The 18,388-nt window shown below is 38.9% G+C and overlaps 1 protein-coding gene across 1 annotated transcript; it reads left to right on the forward strand.

Annotated features, from left to right (window-relative positions):
* Positions 1-13,840: 13,840 nt before the first annotated feature.
* On the forward strand, positions 13,841-17,618 carry LOC149143345 (disease resistance protein L6-like). Its single transcript, XM_089448944.1, has 4 exons — positions 13,841-14,725; positions 14,842-15,922; positions 16,015-16,284; positions 16,421-17,618. The coding sequence occupies exons 1-4, from the start codon at positions 14,211-14,213 to the stop codon at positions 17,414-17,416; spliced, it is 2,862 nt and encodes a 953-aa protein (XP_089305070.1). The 5' UTR covers positions 13,841-14,210; the 3' UTR covers positions 17,417-17,618.
* The last annotated feature ends 770 nt before the right edge of the window (positions 17,619-18,388 follow it).

Genomic DNA, 18,388 nt, shown 5'->3' on the forward strand with positions numbered 1-18,388 from the left:
TTGTGAATTTCCCAGAAGCATTGATGTTGAATGATGTTTTGATTGGCCTTTGCCAGGTTCCAAATGGGGGATTCAACAGGAGGATCAGTCAATCTAATGAGATCCTGAGGGCTCCAGTTTTCAGCATATCTGGCTTTCCATAATCTGGCCCAGGGTGTTTGTGGTTCTTTTATCCATCTCCACTAGAGTTTGGCCCCACAGGCTTTGTTTACTATGTCCAGGTCCTAAAGCCCCAAACCACCCAGGCTCTTGGGTTTACAGAGTTTTTCCCATGCTACTAGAGCCCATTTCTGTTTGTCAGATTTTCCAGACCATAGGAAGGTTCTCTGAATGTTTCTGATTTTCTGGAGTACACCTTTGGGAGCCGGAAGGATGGAGAGCATATATTGAGGAATGGCTTGTAGGATAGCCTTAGCCAGGACAAGTCGGCTAGGAAAGTTAAGGACCCTGTTAGTCCAGTGATTACTTTGTCTTTCGAGGTTGGAGATCAGTTTTTCCCAGTGGAGCTTTTGCCAGGGTTTATCAGTAAGAGGGATCCCGAGATACTTAGAGGGAAGGCTTTGCCTTCTGAATCCAAGGATAGCTATAAGATTTTTCTGGATCGCTAAATGAGTATTGAAAAAGAAAATGGAGGATTTATCTAGATTAAGGTCCATACCTGTAGCTTGACTAAATAGATTAAGGATAGCTTTGAATCCTTGGGCTTCCCGGATCGATGGAGTACCATGGAGCATGGTATCATCCATGAATTGTTGATGAGTGGTGGTTGGGCAGAGTGGTAGAGGTTGGAGGCCCTAGATATGGTTTCTCTCCTTTGCAGTTTTAATGATGTGACTCAAGCCTTCCATCAATATGACAAAAAGGAAAGGGGAAATGGGATCCCCTTGGTGAATACCTCTAGTGGGAGCAAAGGGGAATGTGGGAGCACCATTGACCAGGATAGAAAAGATGGGGGATTTGACTAGGGCTAGAATCCAATTGATCCAGCGTTGTGCAAATCCAAAGGCTTCCAGAATGGCTTCAAGATACTTCCAATTGACCTTGTCATAGGCTTTCGAGAGATCCAACTAAATGATCATACCTACTTTTTCTGGGATTGTAAAGTGTGAACCATTTCCTGTGCTAGTAGGACATTATCCATGATCTGTCTACCTTCCACATAGCCCGATTGCTCCTCTGAGATAATCAAAGGAAGTATTGGCTTCAGTATGTTGGCCATTACTTTAGAGATAATCTTATAAATAACGTTGCACAGAGCAATTGGCCGAAATTTCGAAGGGGTACATGCTGCCTCCTCTTTGGGAATAAGGGCGATGAAGGTAGAATTGAGGGATTTGAGGATGGAGGAAGATTTTTGGGAGTCTTCCACCACCTCCCACACTTCCAATCGCACTATTTCCCAGCAAGCTTTGAAAAAATCAATGGTGAAGCCATCCGGTCCTGGTGCCTTTCCATTAGGCATCTCTTTCACTGCTTCTTCCACCTCCTCCATGGTAACTGGGTGGTCTAAGGATTTGTTCTGATCTGTAGTAATTAACCTTGGGATGGAGGATATGACTTCCCTAATAGCCTCTTCCCTATCAGTGTCTGGTTCGGATGCTATATGGCTGAAGTGATCGATGAGTATGGAGGCAATATCCTGATGAGAGTGGAAGGGGGTGCCTTGTTCATCCTTCAACTGGGTGATTTTGTTGGTGCACCTGTAATCTATAGCCGAACAGTGGAAGAACTTGGTTTTTTTCCCCTTCTTTGAGCCATTGGATGTGAGACTTTTGTCTCCATAGTATCTCCTCCTGCTCGAATCTTTCATTCCATTTCTGCATGAGGATTTGCTCTATACCAATGGAATCCTGGGTGATGTCCCCTTTGAGCCATTCTGTGTGGATCCATGCTATTTGTTCCTCTAGTGCCTGTTTGTCTTTGAAGATATTCCCACAGACTTCTTGGTTCCATGACCTAAGCCGAGCTTTGAGGTGTTTTAATTTGGCTTGGAACCGGTACATTTTGGTTCCTCTGGTATCCAGTCACTCATGCCACCAATATTTGATTTTAGATGTGAATTCTGGATGGCTTAACCAAAATTTCTCAAACCTGAAAGGTCTGTTTTTCGGGGTTCCGAGGATGGCTGCATCCAGGGTGATGGGCCAATGATCAGAGCCTCCACAAGGAATAATGTTCGACTCCATATTGACTCCCTCAAGGAGGATGGCTTCTGCTATAAGAAAACGGTCAAGTCTGGAGGCAATCTGCCTTTCTCCTCCTCTTATGTTATTCCAAGTGTATAATCCATTTTTGGGGAGGATGTCAACAAGATTTGTTGTTCTGATGAAGCTGTTGAATGCCTCAAGATTTGTTGTTCTGATGAAGCTGTTGAATGCCTCTGCATCTCTATTCAGAGTTCTTACCCCTCCTTTCTTTTCTATCAGCGAGGTGATCATGTTGAAGTCTCCTCCATAGATAGCTTTAGTCGTAGGATGTCTGCGTTGTAAGTTGGAGAGGTGATCTAACATCAGTAGCTTATCCTCTAGTCTTTGGGGGCTATAGATATTAGTACACAGGTAAGTATTGGATTCACCAATGATTTGCAATTCCAAGGAGATGTATGATCTGGAAGCCTCTGCATTTATAAGATGGAGGGAGTGGGGATTCTAGAAGGTGGCCAGGCCTCCCTCCATTCCAATTCCTTCCACTTCCGTGTATTCCTTTCTTTTTCCTAAATTTTTTGCTTATTCCTTTCATTTTCTGGATAGAGCACTTGGTTTCTTGTAGAAAAATCATGTCAAAATTTTCATTTTTGATTTTCTTTCTTAGAAGTCTTTGTTTCCTTTGGTTGTTTAGCCCTATAGCATTCCATGAAAGAATCTTCATATTTAACAGGGTTCAAGAGGAGAATGTGAAAGCCTCAAGGGCTTTCATCTTATCGGAGTTGAGAAGCATCTGACCTAGCTCTTGTAGTGCTTCATTGTTTGTTCGTCGGCCTCACTTTTTCCTATGTTTGGCATTATTATTTGTTTGATGTAATCCTTGGGCCTTGACACCCAAACCCTTTGTGGCTCCAAACCCTCTTTTCTGCCCTTTTAGTTCTGCATCCTGCCTGGCCAGGAAGAGAAGATTTACTCTGGCTACTTCCTCCTCTGGGATGTGTTCCATTCCTTTTTGCTTCCATTGCTCTACCATGGTATTGAGATCCATGCCCTCCCTCTCTAATATGTCACTGAGTTCCATATCCTCTGTTCCGATTTCACTTACTGTCATTTCCGCATCTCCTTCTAGGTCTTTTGCCAACTCATGACCTTGTAGGGTCTCATTCGTCGAATCTGGATTAGGATCTAGGGATTCTTGTAAGGGAGCATCCTGTATTTCCTACGTAAGGTCTGGTGCTTGGGGGATTTCAGTTGAAACTGTTTCGGATCCAAGAACTTCAAAGGCATTGATTGTTCCTTTGATGGAGGTGTTTGTTTTGGGATGGTTTTTCCTATTGGCCCATTGTCTTCCATTTGGACGGGAGAAGCCTTCCTGATCCTTGCCTGTGTTTTCTTTGGTTTTCTCGGTTGGCTTGTTCATTGGGAATTCCCTGAACAGGTGTCCATGTTTGTGGCACTTCCGGCACCGAAAGGGGATCTATTCATAGTCTATGGCTTGGAAGAAAACTTCATCTCTAAACTCTAGCCATAGACCTTCATGTAGAGCACCTGAAACATCCATTTTAACACATATTCTTGCACAAGAGGTGTACCTTTTTTGCAGGGTAGCCTCCGAGGCTTGGATGAACATTCCTAGTTTGTTGCCTATTTGTTCTAGCGTTGTAGGTCTCCAGTAATCAATGGGGAGAGAGAATAGGTGTTATGAAACCAGCTCACAAAAAGATAGAAAATATAGATCAACACTTTAGAATTCAGCCTCTTCGAGGGGGAAACCTCCTTTACATTACATAAATGAACAATTCTTCAATGATTCAAATGAGAAAACCTTTTTTCTATATAGAGGAGTCTAAGGGGTCCCAATATAACCAAGCCGACCTAACAATAATAATATAAAGGCACAAAAATAACAATAGAGGGATTCTATGGGGCACAGTAATAACAATGTGAGGACAATAGGGGCACAACAATATTAATAAGGGATACAAATACAATATTAATGGGGGCATCACTAGTATTATAGGGACCTAACATGCCCCTCTCCTTCAAAACAACATTGTCCTCAACGCTTGAGTAGTTCTGGATGCTTCTGTATAAAATTCTCATCCTCCCATGTGGAATCTTCAGCGGATAAGTTCTTCCACTTGATGAGATACTCTGAAATGGATTGATTTCATAGTTGTCGAGTTCTTGTTTCTATGATTTCTTCCAGTTCCAATATAATTTTTCCTTCCTCGTCAAGTTTTGGAAATATTGTTTGAATTGGGAGCTTGTTGCCTATAACCTTCTTTAAACATGAAACATGGAAAACTGGGTGTAATCAAGAAGCTACAAGAAGCTCCAATTTGTATGCCATAGTACCAATCTTTTGCAACACCTTATATGGGCCATAATACTTTGGTGACGATTTTTTATCCTTCTTAGCTTGCTTGAGGGACATTTTTTTATATGGTTGTAGCCATAGGAATACCCAATCACCTACATCAAAACTTCTTTTACTGCGATGTTGATCTGCCTGTTTTTTCATTATATTTTGCACCATCATGAGGTTATCCTTTAAGAGTTGGAGAACTTTTTGTTGATGCTCGATGTGATGTTCCACTGCTTGAACCTTAGAATTTTCTCTTAAATATGATGTGATGGATGGTGGCTGATATCCATAAAGTGCCATAAATGCGGTCATTTTTATTACAGTATGGAAGGAAGTGTTATACCACCATTCAGCCAAAGGCAACCATTTGACCCATTGTGTCTATTTATCATATGCAAAACAACGAAGATATCCTTCCAAAAATTTGTTTACTATCTCCATTTGCCCATCAGATTGAGGATGATAAGATGAGCTATGAACTAACTGAGTACCAAGACAAGAAAATAATTATGTCCAAAAATTTCCTGTAAAAATGGGATCTCTATCACTTACAATAATATTTGGGTTTCCATGTAGCTTTTGAATTGTTTCCATAAATGCCGTAGAAACTGTACTGGCTTTAAATGGATATGATAATGCACAAAAGTGTGCATACTTGGTAAGTCTATCAACTACCACCATGATGACACTCTTTCCCTCAGACTTGGGTAAACCTATGATAAAATCCATTGAAACCTCCTCCCAATGTTGGCTTGGAATGGATAAAGTTTGTAATAGACCTGGTGTCTTAATTGTTTTAGCTTTATTTTGTTGGCATACCAAACATTCTGCCACAAACTTTTGAATATCCGATTTAAGGCCATACCAAAAAAATTCCTTCTTAACCCTGTGGTTAAGTTTTTAAAAATCCTGAGTGCCCTCCTAAGGGAGAAGTGTGCAATTCCAGAAGAATCTTTTGTTTGAGTTGGGAATTCTTACAGAGGTATAAGTGATATTTGTACCATAACGAATCATTTTTCTAGCTAAATGTATCAGATCTACTAGAATCTTGTTGTAACTTTCGAATAAGTTCCCACACTTCTTCGTCATTCTTCCATTCCTCCCTTGCTTAGTTTATCCAATCTGGTTGGATAATAGAAATGGCACACAACAATTCTTCCACATCCTCATCCTTTCTTCAGATTGCATCTGCCACAACATTTTGCTTCCCTTTTTTGTATATGATTTCAAAGTCATAACCCAACATCTTTGTGACCCATTTTTGTTGTTCTTCAGAGGATAATATTTGCTCTAAAAAGTATTTAAGGCTATCATGATCTGTTTTTACCTTGAAGTGTCTTCCCATTAGGTAGGGTCGCCATTTCTTAAGTGCATGTAGTATTGCAAACATTTCCTTCTCATAAATAGCTTTGTGTAAATACTTTCGCTTGATTGGACAAATTTCGAAAGTAATGGGTCTTTCATCTTGCATTAAAACAACACCAATTCCATTTCTGTAAGAATCACATTCCACAATAAAGGTTTTTGTGAAGTCTGGTGTAGCTAAGACCGGTGCTTGGCACATTGCCTGTTTAAGATATTCGAAGGCCTTTGTTTCTTCTAGAGTCCATGAAAATGCATCTTTCTTCAATAACGTTGTTAGAGGTGCTACTATTTTCCCATAATTCTTAACAAACTTGCGATAATACCCTGTCAACCCGAGAAATCCTCGCAAATGCTTTATGGATGTGGGGATTTCCCATTCCTTAATGGCTTTAATTTTGCTAGGGTCTACCTTAACTCTTTCATGAGATACAATATGACCCAGATATTCCACCTCTTGTACTCCAAAGAAACATTTGGATATTTTTGCATATAATTGTTTTTCCTCCAATAGTTGTAGCACCCTGTCAACGTGTTCAACATGACCCTTCCAAGACTTGATGTAGATTAGTATATCATCAAAAAATACTAACACAAATTTTCTAAGGAAGGGTTTGAAAATGGAATTCATCAAACCTTGAAACGTAGAAGGTACATTGGTAAGGCCAAAAGGCATGACCAAAAACTCATAGTGACCCTCATGAGTTCTAAATGTTGTTTTCGAAATGTCTTCAGTCTTCATTCTGATTTGATGATATCCTGAACGAAGATCTAACTTGGTGAAGTAAATTGATCCATGCAATTCATCCAATAATTCATCAATGATAGGAACGGGAAACTTATCTTTAATAGTGAGCTTGTTGAGCTCCCTATAATCCGGACACATGTGCCATGATCCATCCTTCTTGTGCACCAATACTACTGGAGCAGAGAAAGAAATTTGACTAGGTTGAATTATACCAGCCTCAAGAATTTCTCCAACCATACGTTCAATTTCACTCTTTTGGGCATAGGGATATCTATACGGCTTGATGTTTGGAGGAACACTTCCTAGAATCAAATGAATAGCATGATCATGATCACGAATAGGTGGGAGACCTTTGGGAGTCTCAAATACCTTGGAATGATTATCCAAGACTTTTTGGAGATCTAGAGAAATAGATGATTTCGATGTGGAAACATCTAGCGAACATAATTGTGCAATTACACCTCGTTGTTCCTTTTTTAGAAGCTTTGTCATACCGTTAGAGCTTATTATCTTTCTCGGTTTCCCTGCAATACCCCTTAATTCAACTTCCTTTCCTTCCGCATAAAATTTCATGAAAAGTTCTTGAAAGTTAAAATCTATTGTACCCAAGGATTGTAGCCATTGAACTCCTAGTACAACATTAGCACCTCCCATTGGAATGGAAAGCATTGGGCTTTTCAATACATATTCTCCCATGGATAGCTTGATATTATGGCACTTTCCAGAGCAATTTATCGTTCCTCCATTTGCCACCATTACTTGACACTCTGGTGTTGGATATAGGAAGCAATTAAATTCTTTTGCTATCTTACAATGAATAAAATTATGGGTACTTCTTGAATCAATCAACACTATTACCTTTTTTTTCTTGATTTGTCCTTCTATCTTGATGGTTTGAGGAGTGACAATTGTAGCCAATGCATTACAAGGTATGGTCGGATTCATTTCTTCTTTATGTAGGCTTTGTTCCTGGAGTATATCCTCTTCTTTTGACCTTTCTTGCTGCTTTTCTTCTTCCTCTCACAATCTATGTAGAATAATTTCTTCTCTGCACACTTATGACCTTTAGTGTATTTGCTATCACAACTGTAACAAATCCCTTTTGCTTTTTTTTCTTCCAATTTTTGTGGTGTCAACCTTACAGGTTGTGGAAGGCTAGGGGCAACAACACTTCCATCTTTATAGTTGTGAGTGGTATGCTTCCTGGTTGCCATAATTTTGCTTTCCATTTCCTTGCTAACCTGAATGCCTTCTCTAATGAATCAGGTTCCCAAAGGCGAACATCATGTTGGATATTATCCTTTAAAGTCCCTATGAAAACATCAATCCTATGCTTCTCTGGAATATTTTTTACCCTTATGTTCAATTTTTGGAACTCCTCAATGTGCTCCATTATTGAACCCTTTTGTTTGAGACTTATCAATTGGCTAAAAAAAGTGTTGCTTTTTGTATCCTCATAATGTGCTGCCAATTCTTCCGTAAAAATTGCCCAAGTGATAATTTGTTTACGAGAGCAAAGCCATTGATACCATACAAACTGATTTGGTTCCAAATATAAAGTTGCAATACGTACCTTTTGTGTGTTTTCCACATTATTGAGATCGAAAAATTGCTCCATTTGTAATATCCATGTTGCGGGATCTTTGCCATCAAACTTCCTCATATCGATTTTTTGAATATTCTGGGTCTTTGATCCAACATTAGCGTCTATGGAATCATGATTAACATTTATTTTATTCTCCTCATGAGTTTCTTTTACTACCCTTTCACCATTAGTGACCATTTCTTATAGCAACTTATTCATATTTATCTTTAATTCTTCCATCTTATCATCCATGTCATCCATCTTAGCATCCATGCCATCCATCTTAGCATCCATGCCATTTATCTTAGCTTCCATGCCTTTATTTAAACAATCCATCTTAGCTTCTACACCTTTCTTTAAGCCATCCATCTTAGCTTCTACATATTTCTTTAAACTATCCATCTTAGATTCTGTTACTTTTTGTGCAAGTGACACTTGTTGCACTTGGTCTCGTAATTTTGATATATCATGTTGCATTTCTTCCTCTTCTTCATGAGTCATGCTAGAGCTTTCAGGTTTCTTACTAAGTGTTTGCATTTTATTTCCTTGGGGCATCAATTACCGATAATAATGCTTTACTATGCCCTTTGAATTCATTCAAACTAATTTTTCAAACCAAGCTTATGCAAAGATTTAAAAAAAAACTACACACCTTTTTTCACTTTGTAGAAGCTTGATATTGAATCTGATGTATCTCTATAATTTCGGATCATCTAGTTCTGAAATTGTGACTTGTAGTATCCCTCTGCATCCTCTTTCCAATGCCACAAGTCTGATCCAAATTGGATTCTCCAAGGAAGAATTATACACAATCTCCCAAGATGATCTGATTATAGACCTTTCCAGAAGAGCGAACTTGTATGAAGTGCCACGTGTCACTGTTTTGACCTTTGGCTCTGAAAAATATATACAAGAAACTACAGTTCGTCCTCTTTCTATACCTTCTTACAAAATTTCAATCTGATGCTTAGAGAGAAAGTTATGATGCTTTTCCCCAGGTCACTTGTTGGGAATGTAATTCAGGAGTCTGCAAAAAGACCAACTTCCTCAGATCATATCTCTGCAAATATAGTGTGAAAGCTTTGAAATTCAGACCTAAGATTCAATGCAATTTTGTCTCAAATGGGTTTTTTTTTCGCTTGTGAAATGTCACAGAAAAAAGTTATAGCGAAAATTCCACGATGACCTATTTGGAGCTGCGAAACCCTAGAATCCAAAGCTCTGATACCAAATGTTATGAAACCATCTTACAAAAAGATAGATCAACGCCTTAGAATTCAACCTCTTCGAGGGGGCAACCTCCTTTACATTACATAAATGAAGAATTCTTCGATGATTCAAATGAAAAAACCTCCTTTCTATATATAGGAGTCTAAGGGGTCCCAATATAACCAAGCCAACCTAACAATAATAATATAAAGGCACAAACATAATAATAGAGGGATTCTATGGGGCACAGTAATAACAATATGGGGACAATAGGGGCACAACAATATTAATAAAGGATACAACTACAATATTAATGGGGGCATCACTAGTATTATAGGGACCTAACAATAGGCGAATCCAAACAGGTACATGCTTGAATGTTTCTTGTTCTGGGGCAAAGTTGGGTTTCCAGGGTCTCATGTATAGGCCTGCTGAGGCATAGAAGTATGGTCCACCATCAAAAATGCGATCCCTGTCTTCCAGGCTCGTAAATACAACAGTAAAGAACCCTTTGGCCCCTAGGTGTAACCTGATATCTCCCTTAGGCTTCCATTGTTTCTTGATCCAAAAGTAGAGGGATTTTTCCATAGGCTAGAATCCCATGAACTTGCAGATCACTGCATGTACGGACATATGGTCTCTGTAAGCTTGCATTTCAGGGTCGTTAATAACAACTCGTAGACTTTCTGTTGTTTTGGGCTTGCAGCGCCCCAAGTCCTCCTGTTTTCTTGTCGTTGTGGCAGATCCCTCCAACTCTGTGTCATGTTGGGGCAGGGCCTCGGTTTCCACATGTTTTTGTTTTCTTCCTTCTACTGCTGGTGGATCCTGCTCAGGATTGGGGTTCCTGTTGTCTTTTTCGTCCACAGTCTTGATTTCGTTGGGCTGTTTTTTACTACGGGTCTCCCTGGTTGGCCCATCGACCTTTTTCTTCTTGCTTAGCTCATCCTTTCCTGCATTTTCAGATCCAGAGATCTGCACCCCTTCCAGTGGGGCTTTTCCTTTATCCATCATTACCTGCTTGTAGGAAGGGGCTCCATTGGTCCCCGCTTGCCTCATCTATTGGGCCAGGGCGAGCCCACGCCTCCGAAGCTCTGCGAACAGGGCACTGCCCTCCGCCAGAGTTTGTGACAGTGATCAGAATGCAGCTTGAAACCCTAGTTCGCAGACCGCCTCCCTTATCTATTTATTATTATTATTACTATTTCTATTTTTAATTTTAATTTTATTTTTTAGGTTTTTACCGAGATTAAAAAGAATTTCAATTATTCTTTTTTGAATAAATCAATTTAAGTTATAATGCTATAATAAGAATAAATAAATAAAGTGTATAAAAACAAATAAATAAATAATATTTTGGAAAGTTTTGAATTTTAAATAACATCAAATTAAATAATATTTATATTATAATAAGAATTAATATTACTAGGGATTCGGGTGGCTTAAAAAAAAAAAAAACTCTAGGAGTTCAAGGCAGGGATCCAACACTTGTTGATGCTCCAACCATCGTCTCTATTTAAATTAACGTGCCTTTTTCCAATTTCTAAGGCCTCTCTAAATTTACAATGATGAAAATGGTCAACCCTAGCTATGACTCTAGCCTCTTCTATACATATGTGATGATTGGTATTTTTTGCATGTTCTGCCAAGGCGGAGGAGCGAGACCTCCCATGTTCATAAATCCTCTGATTTATTGATCGACCAGTCTCACCAATGTAAGGAATCCCACAGGAATGAGGAATAATATAAACCCCCTTCACATCCTTGGGGTTAACCAGGTCCTTGACAGAATGAAGAGAACTTCGAATAGTGCGAAGGGGTCTAAACGAAGAAGGAATATTATGTTTTTTAGGATCTTTGTGATTTTGTCTGCGGTCCCTTGAACAAAAGGAAGATGAACCCCATAAGCTCGATCCTTGGGATCGATCCTCTTCTTAGGACCTCTTTCTGCATTATGGAAAGGTCTCAGACCCTGGGATTTGCTATAACCATTCTTATTAAAGACCTTAAGGAGGTGGGTCTTTTCATCATCAATATGATTTTCATCGGAAACTCGCAACGCCCGAGTGGCTAAGGTGTTGAGAACACCTAGTTTCTGAGTCAGGAAATGATGGGAATTTGCATGAAGATATTGCTCTGTGTGAGTTTTCTTCTGAAAAACCTGGTGAGAGAAAGAACCATCATCCTTTTTTGAAATGAGAACGTCAAGGAAAGGAAGGCTGCCATCAACCTCAATTTCCATGGTGAACTTTATGGAATCCGATTGATTGTTAAGGTGATGGAAAAACAACTTTAACTTCTCTTTGCCATGAGACTAGACGGTACAAGTGTCATCCACAACTTAGGTTGGAAAAGTGTCGATGACAAGGCTTTAGATTCAAAGAATTCCATAAAGAGATTGGAAACCACAGGGGAAAGGGGGGAACCCATAGCAACACCACAGGTTTGTTCATAAAATTCGCCCTCAAAACAAAAGAAAGTAGAGGTAAGGCAAATGTTGACTAAAAAAGTAGTATCTGGATCCGTGATATGATTAATGACATCAATGGCCTCATTAATAGGGATATTAGTGAATAATGAGACCACATCGAAACTAACTAACTAACATAGCACTTGGATCAATTCTAATAGCCTTTAATTCATTAACAAAGGAGGATGAATCTGTAATGAAGGACTCGGTCTGACCAACAAGAGGCTTAAGCTTATTAGCAAGATATTTAGTAAGAAGATAAGTCGGCCCTCCTATAGTGTTGACTATGGGGTGCAGGGGGGCCCCTTCCTTATGGATTTTGGGAAGACCATAAATCCTAAGAGTGAGAGGGTTGCTCTCAATAAGTTTCTTACTTAGAGAGCTAACAGTGCTACTAGATTTTATGGCTAGTGCAACTGTCTTAGAAACCTTTTTCAAGGGATTTTTAGCCAGCTTTCTGTAGCTCCTGCTATTACAAAGGTGATCTAACATTTTATTGTGGTAATCCTCCGTGTTAAGGATAACAGTGGCGCCTCCTTTGTCAGCTTTAAGAACAACAATGTCCTTGTTGTTGTTCAAGGATTTTAGAGCTTCGAATTCAGGTTTGCTAAGGTTGTTCCTAGGGGGTTTAGCCTTTCTAAGGATAACCGCACAATCCTGCCTAATAATATCTTTAGCAGCTTCCGGTAACTCCTTTATCCCGAATTCAATGTCACAAATAATATCATGGATCGAGATCTTCTTTGGAGCTACCACAAAGTTTAAACCCTTCCCTAAGAGACTGAAAACATGAAAATTAAATGAGAAATTTGAGAGATTTACAACCTTATTGCCAGAAGGGGAAGAAGAAGCCTTAAAATCTACATTATCAATCGAAAATAAACTAAAATTATTAATAAGACTAGAAACCTCACTATTATTAAGAAATCTATCTTTAAATAAATCTAATTTAACTAATTAAAAAAAATTAATTCAAATTTAAAACCTCCACACACTCTCTATATATATATATATATTAAATACATGTTTAATGACTCCACATATTTGTAAATTCTTTAATATAATACTAATGCATTAAATGAATAAAAATATCACCAACTAAATAATATTTAATATTTTAATAATTTAAAAAAAAATACAATATTATACCTTTTTATATTTCATAATATTTTAAAATGTTATTTTGAATGGTTGAAAACCAACGTTTTTAAAAAATGCGTAATTTCATGTATTTTTAATTTGAATGCTTAATTGAACTGCTATCGAATCAAACTGGTCGGTTCATCAGGTTTGGACGTCAACTTGGCCATCATCCCCGTTTGGTTCCAAATTAGGCTTGAACTGATTGGTACCAAATATTTTGACTTGTCTTTTTGTCTGAATTCTTGTCACGCTTAAACCTCCGCAATTGAGCGTGTGGATCCCACACACAACTCGATAGTGCTCGGTGCTCACGCGGTCCACGCAATTGAGCGTGTGGATCCCACCGTCTACGCAGTTGAGTGTGTGGGACCCATTCACAAAGTGATAGCGCTCACGCGGTCGTGTGGATCCCACCGTCTACGCAGTTGAGTGTGTGGGACCCATTCACAAAGTGATAGCCCTCACGCGGTCCGTGCTCCATGGCATTGAGCGTGTGGGTTCCACACACAAAGTGAGATTCCTGACTCCTCACCACGCACTCAAATGTAATGGTCTAGAGAGCGCCGTGGAACGCTTTGTTTTCTCTTTGCACCAGAACTCGTGCTGACCCCATGAGTAAATAATGCCGTAGTCTTTAACGCGACTTTTTGAAAGCCTTTCCGGCGATTTTTTCCGGTGAAAATCCGGCAGTAATTTATTGAAATCGAAGTTTGATAACTAGTTTCTGCACAATGAAATCATCCCAGGGGTTTTTCAGGGTGCTGAATCCATTTTTTCCGGTGAAAATCCGGCAGTAATTTATTGAAATCGAAGTTTGATAACTAGTTTCTGCACAATGAAAGCGTCCCAGGGGTTTTTCAGGGTGCTGAATCCGAATATGTAGTTAAAAAACCATTTTAACTGCAACAAATCATGATTTCATCTCAATTTCTTCCGCCAGATTCCGTCACCGGAATCTCAAAAAGTCGCATTATAGACAACTCCGTAAATAATGTCCTGACGCGGTTAATGGTCGGCCACTACACGCAAAAAGAGAAGAGTAGTGGGAACACCAATCTTTGGGTACATCAATTAGGGCAGAGCATCTCTCTGGGTTTTCCATTGCAATTTCTCTGCTACGCTCTGATCAACCTCCTCTGCAGTTTGGGTTTTTCATTATTTCTATCTGTATTTCCAAATTGGCAATGGCCTCCTCATCTTCCACCGCTGGCTGTGTCTCTTATCAAGTTTTCCTAAATCACCGCGGGCCTGACGTGAAGAAAACCTTTGTCAGTCATCTGTATCGTCGCCTTGTCTCACAGGGATTGAAAGTCTTTCTAGATCAGGAGGAAATGCAAAGGGGGGAGTATTTGACTTCTCAAATAGAAAGCGCTATTAGAACCGCCTCCGTCCATGTGGCGGTTTTCTCTCCTGGATATGCAGACTCTGTTTGGTGTTTGAATGAACTCCTCCAAATGCTGGAATCGAGAGGGACGATTATCCCCGTATTTTACGGTATCAAGCCCTCTGAGGTTAGGTGGACGCAGAGCAATCATGGAAAGTATGCTGAAGCCCTACACTCACTGGCAAATAAGACGACTTATGATGATCAAACTCTCCAAAAGAAATTGCGGTACAATTCCAGTACAATTGAGAGTTGGAGAAATGCTCTTGCTAAGGTTTCACACATAAGCGGTTTGGAGCTGGAGTCCTGCAATGGGTGAGAACTCCACCTTATCTCTCGATTTCGCGGTATTGTATTGCTTTATGTTTGGATAGATATATGTAAAGAAATTTTTCTTAATAGCTTTATTATTTTTTGTTGCGAATAACCAGTGATGAAGGGGAGTTGCTGGATCTAGTAGTTGAAGAGGTTTTGAAGAGAGTGAAAAAGACACCTTTGCATGTAGCCAAATATCCAACGGGTCTAGATGAAAAGGTACAACATTTTGAAAATGAATTTTTATTGCAGCAACAAGGGCAGAGTGCAAAACCTCCCGTCCTGGGAATTATTGGGTTGGGTGGTCTAGGAAAAACAACCCTAGCAAAAGAACTCTTCAATCGAAAGAGTTCGCAGTACAACAGATCTTGTTTTCTCTCGGATGTAAGAGAAAACGCTGGTAAGGGCACTTTAATTTCATTGCAGAAAAAACTTCTCAAGAGTTTGACTGGATCAGATCCAGAAATAGACTGCATCGATCAAGGTATGGAGATGCTTAAACAAAATCTCTCCTCTTGTCATGCCTTAATAGTTGTAGACGATGTAGATCAAGTGGATCAGATTGATTCACTTTTGCCAGATCAAACTGTTATTCCGTCAGACAGTTTAATATTGATTACATCCCGATATAAAGATATTCTCACAAGCTCAGGAATTGAAAACTCATCCATTTATAAACTGACTGGGCTGAATGAACAACAGTCCCGAGAACTCTTCTGCTTCCATGCCTTCAAACAGCCTTACCCACTCTCACAATTTGAGTCTCTTGTAAATAAGTTCTTAGATGCCTGCAAGGGACTGCCTCTCTCTTTGAAAGTGTTTGGGGCACTTCTATGTGGAAGAAAGAACGAATCTTACTGGGAAGACCAATTGGACAAACTTCAACGGATACTCCCCACAGAGATAAAGCAGAGACTGCAAATTAGTTACGAGGCACTGGATGTGGAGGAGCGGGAGATATTCCTAGATGTTGCATGTTTTTTCATTGGAGAAAACAGAGATATGGCTGTCAAAATATGGGACGGGTGCAATTGGAAAGGTTTTCAAAACTTGGAAGACAGGTGTTTAATAGAAGTGGATAGTGAGAATGTGATACATATGCATGATCACCTTCGTGATCTGGGAAGAGATATCGCCAAGGCTCCGGGATTGGTGCGTGGGATAGACAAACTTGATGAATTGTTGCAGCCATCATCTGTAAGTGCTAAATCTTTCAAATTTTTATAAATTATTGAAATCAAAATCTGTGTACAATTTTTAATTCTCCATCTTTTCTCGTCATTCAACAGGTAATAAGCGAAGTGCGGGGAATTAGAGATGTTTGGCATGCAAATGGGGTTTCAGATATAACATTGCATCGAGGAATATTGCAACTTCCCTATAGCGAAGATGGTCTAGTGGAGCACATTTTGACAAGGGTGCACTTACCAGATCTCTTATGGCTTCGTTGGAACTACTGTCCTTACTCTTCTCTTCCTTCCTGGATTCCAGTGAAGAATTTGAGAGTTTTAGAAGTGTACCAGGGGAAATTGACATCACTGTGGGAAGGCGAATGGCAGGTGCTTGGAAATTTTTTGAGTTAAAAGTTTGTATTGTTGATTTGCATTTAATATGGCACCATGTGATTTTGAAAAAAAATGGAAGGGTTTGTGGATAGGAATCTTTAATATAGTTGAAACACCGAACATTTTGCAGGCACCTTTGCAGTTGCGGGATTTAGAGATTCAAGGCGGCCTCTGTAATATTCCCAACTCTATAGGGCGGCTTCAGTACCTCGAACGGATTACCATAGAATCGCTTTTCTTAGACCACAAAATATCAAGATTGCCAGATGAATTTTGTCGTCTTCAGTCATTGAAGACCTTGGTGTTACCCGGTTGCAAAAATATAAAGTCACTCCCAGATTCCTTTGGTGATCTAAGAAACCTCCAAAGCATCGACCTCTCAGACTGGTCCAATTTGGAGAAGCTGCCAGAAACCTTTGGGAATCTAATTAAGCTTAAATATCTTAACTTGAGGTATTGCTCAAAGTTAACCATGTCAAGCGAAACACTGGGAAATATAAGCACGTTTGAGCACATAGATCTGCGATACTGTGCGAAGATTGAAGTATTGCCTTTCAAAGTAGCACACCAAAGGTCGCTGGAACGATTATACTTGTCAGGGACAAATATAAAAGAATTGCCAGATGCAATTGGAGAGCTAAGCAATTTGGAAATTCTGAAAGTAGGAAGCCCTTTGCTGGACACGCTGCCTCCTTCGCTCAGTGACTTGAGGAACTTGAAGGAATTAGTGCTACTTGATTGCAAGGAATTAAAATGTTTTCCGGCTTCTGTTGGACTGTTGACTCAGTTGACTGAGTTGACAGTTTGTGGATGCCCAATAAGCGAATTGCTCCCCTCTCTTGGTGACTTGAGGTCCTTGGAGGAGTTGAGCTTAGTGGGATGTGTGAAGCTAAAGAACATAAGAGGGTTGGCGCAGTGCACAAAGCTTCGCAGAATTGTTCTTGGTCGGTGCATCGAGTTAGAGGACTTGGAAGGTGTTGAACATTGTACGTCTTTATGTAGTCTCGATGTCATGGATTGTCCCAAGCTCCAGTTGGGTGGGGGAGTAATGGAGCAGCTGCAGCAACGATTGAAAGGGGGACTGCAGCAACGATTCAAAGGGGGTTTCTTGTTTCGCATTGAATAGCAATGTGAAAAAACAGTTTTGCAATGAAATGATTACCATCAGTGTTCCAAGAGTGGCCATTAGTGATAATGAGCAGCTACATGTGTATATTTTATGGCCTTCCAAGATTTGCACTAATTAACTAAATGCGTTCGCCAATGATTGATTATTCGGATGTTGTTTCGTTAGCAGTGCAGTGGAATACATACTGTTAGCTGTCGGAATCGAATTACAACGCGTTGATTATTATCGTTAGTTATCAATTTTTTTTTAATGATTAGGGATTCATATATAATAAATAGTGGCCTTGTGTAGATGGTTATTTATTAAAATTTTCAACGGGTTAGTGATGGAAAGATAATAAATAGTGTTATTGGAGTATGATTTAGAATGTTTTTGTTTGATTAAAAGTTTGTAATTTTTGGATATAAAAAAAATATGTATAAATTATTTTCCTTTCATTAATTACTAGTTATTCATTTTTACATGGTATGTTTTTTTTTAATAATAGTGATTTGTAAACATGTATTAGTTAATAGTAGCCACAATAGTTATCTCCATACTTGTATGACAATTAGATTAGGATAGATTTTAAGGTTGTGTAAAAATAAATAAATATAAAACTAAATATAAAATTGAAGTTTAATCACTAAGAATTAAGATTCTAATAATTAGTTTTTCAAAAATAATGAAACGTAATAATGAAATGTTGGTAGTTAAAAATGTGGACAATTGAAGAAAACATTAAACCATTTAAATAAAAAATATTAAACTATTTAACAAAAAAAATGGAATATTTTTATTTCTACTAATATAACTTACTTAGTTTAAATATAACTTACTTAAACTAAAAACAATAAAACATAAATATTTCATCACAAAAATAAAGCAACTAATAAAATAATGTATTGGTGAATGCCATGATTAATTAATATTGTTTATATTGATGTATATACACTTTAATATATATATGGGTGTGTGTGTGTGTGTATA

The sequence above is a fragment of the Pinus tabuliformis genome, chromosome X (genome assembly GCF_031772625.1).
Source record: "Pinus tabuliformis cultivar Carrire ecotype Pingquan chromosome X, CPIR1, whole genome shotgun sequence".
In the NCBI taxonomy this organism is placed as follows: domain Eukaryota; kingdom Viridiplantae; phylum Streptophyta; class Pinopsida; order Pinales; family Pinaceae; genus Pinus; species Pinus tabuliformis.

Coding starts and splice junctions, on each gene's coding strand:
- LOC149143345 (XM_089448944.1), top strand. CDS start 14,211: ATGGCCTCCTCATCTTCCACCGCTGGCTGTGTCTCTTATCAAGTTTTC. Junction 14,726..14,841: donor GAGCTGGAGTCCTGCAATGG/GTGAGAACTCCA, acceptor GCGAATAACCAG/TGATGAAGGGGAGTTGCTGG. Junction 15,923..16,014: donor AATTGTTGCAGCCATCATCT/GTAAGTGCTAAA, acceptor GTCATTCAACAG/GTAATAAGCGAAGTGCGGGG.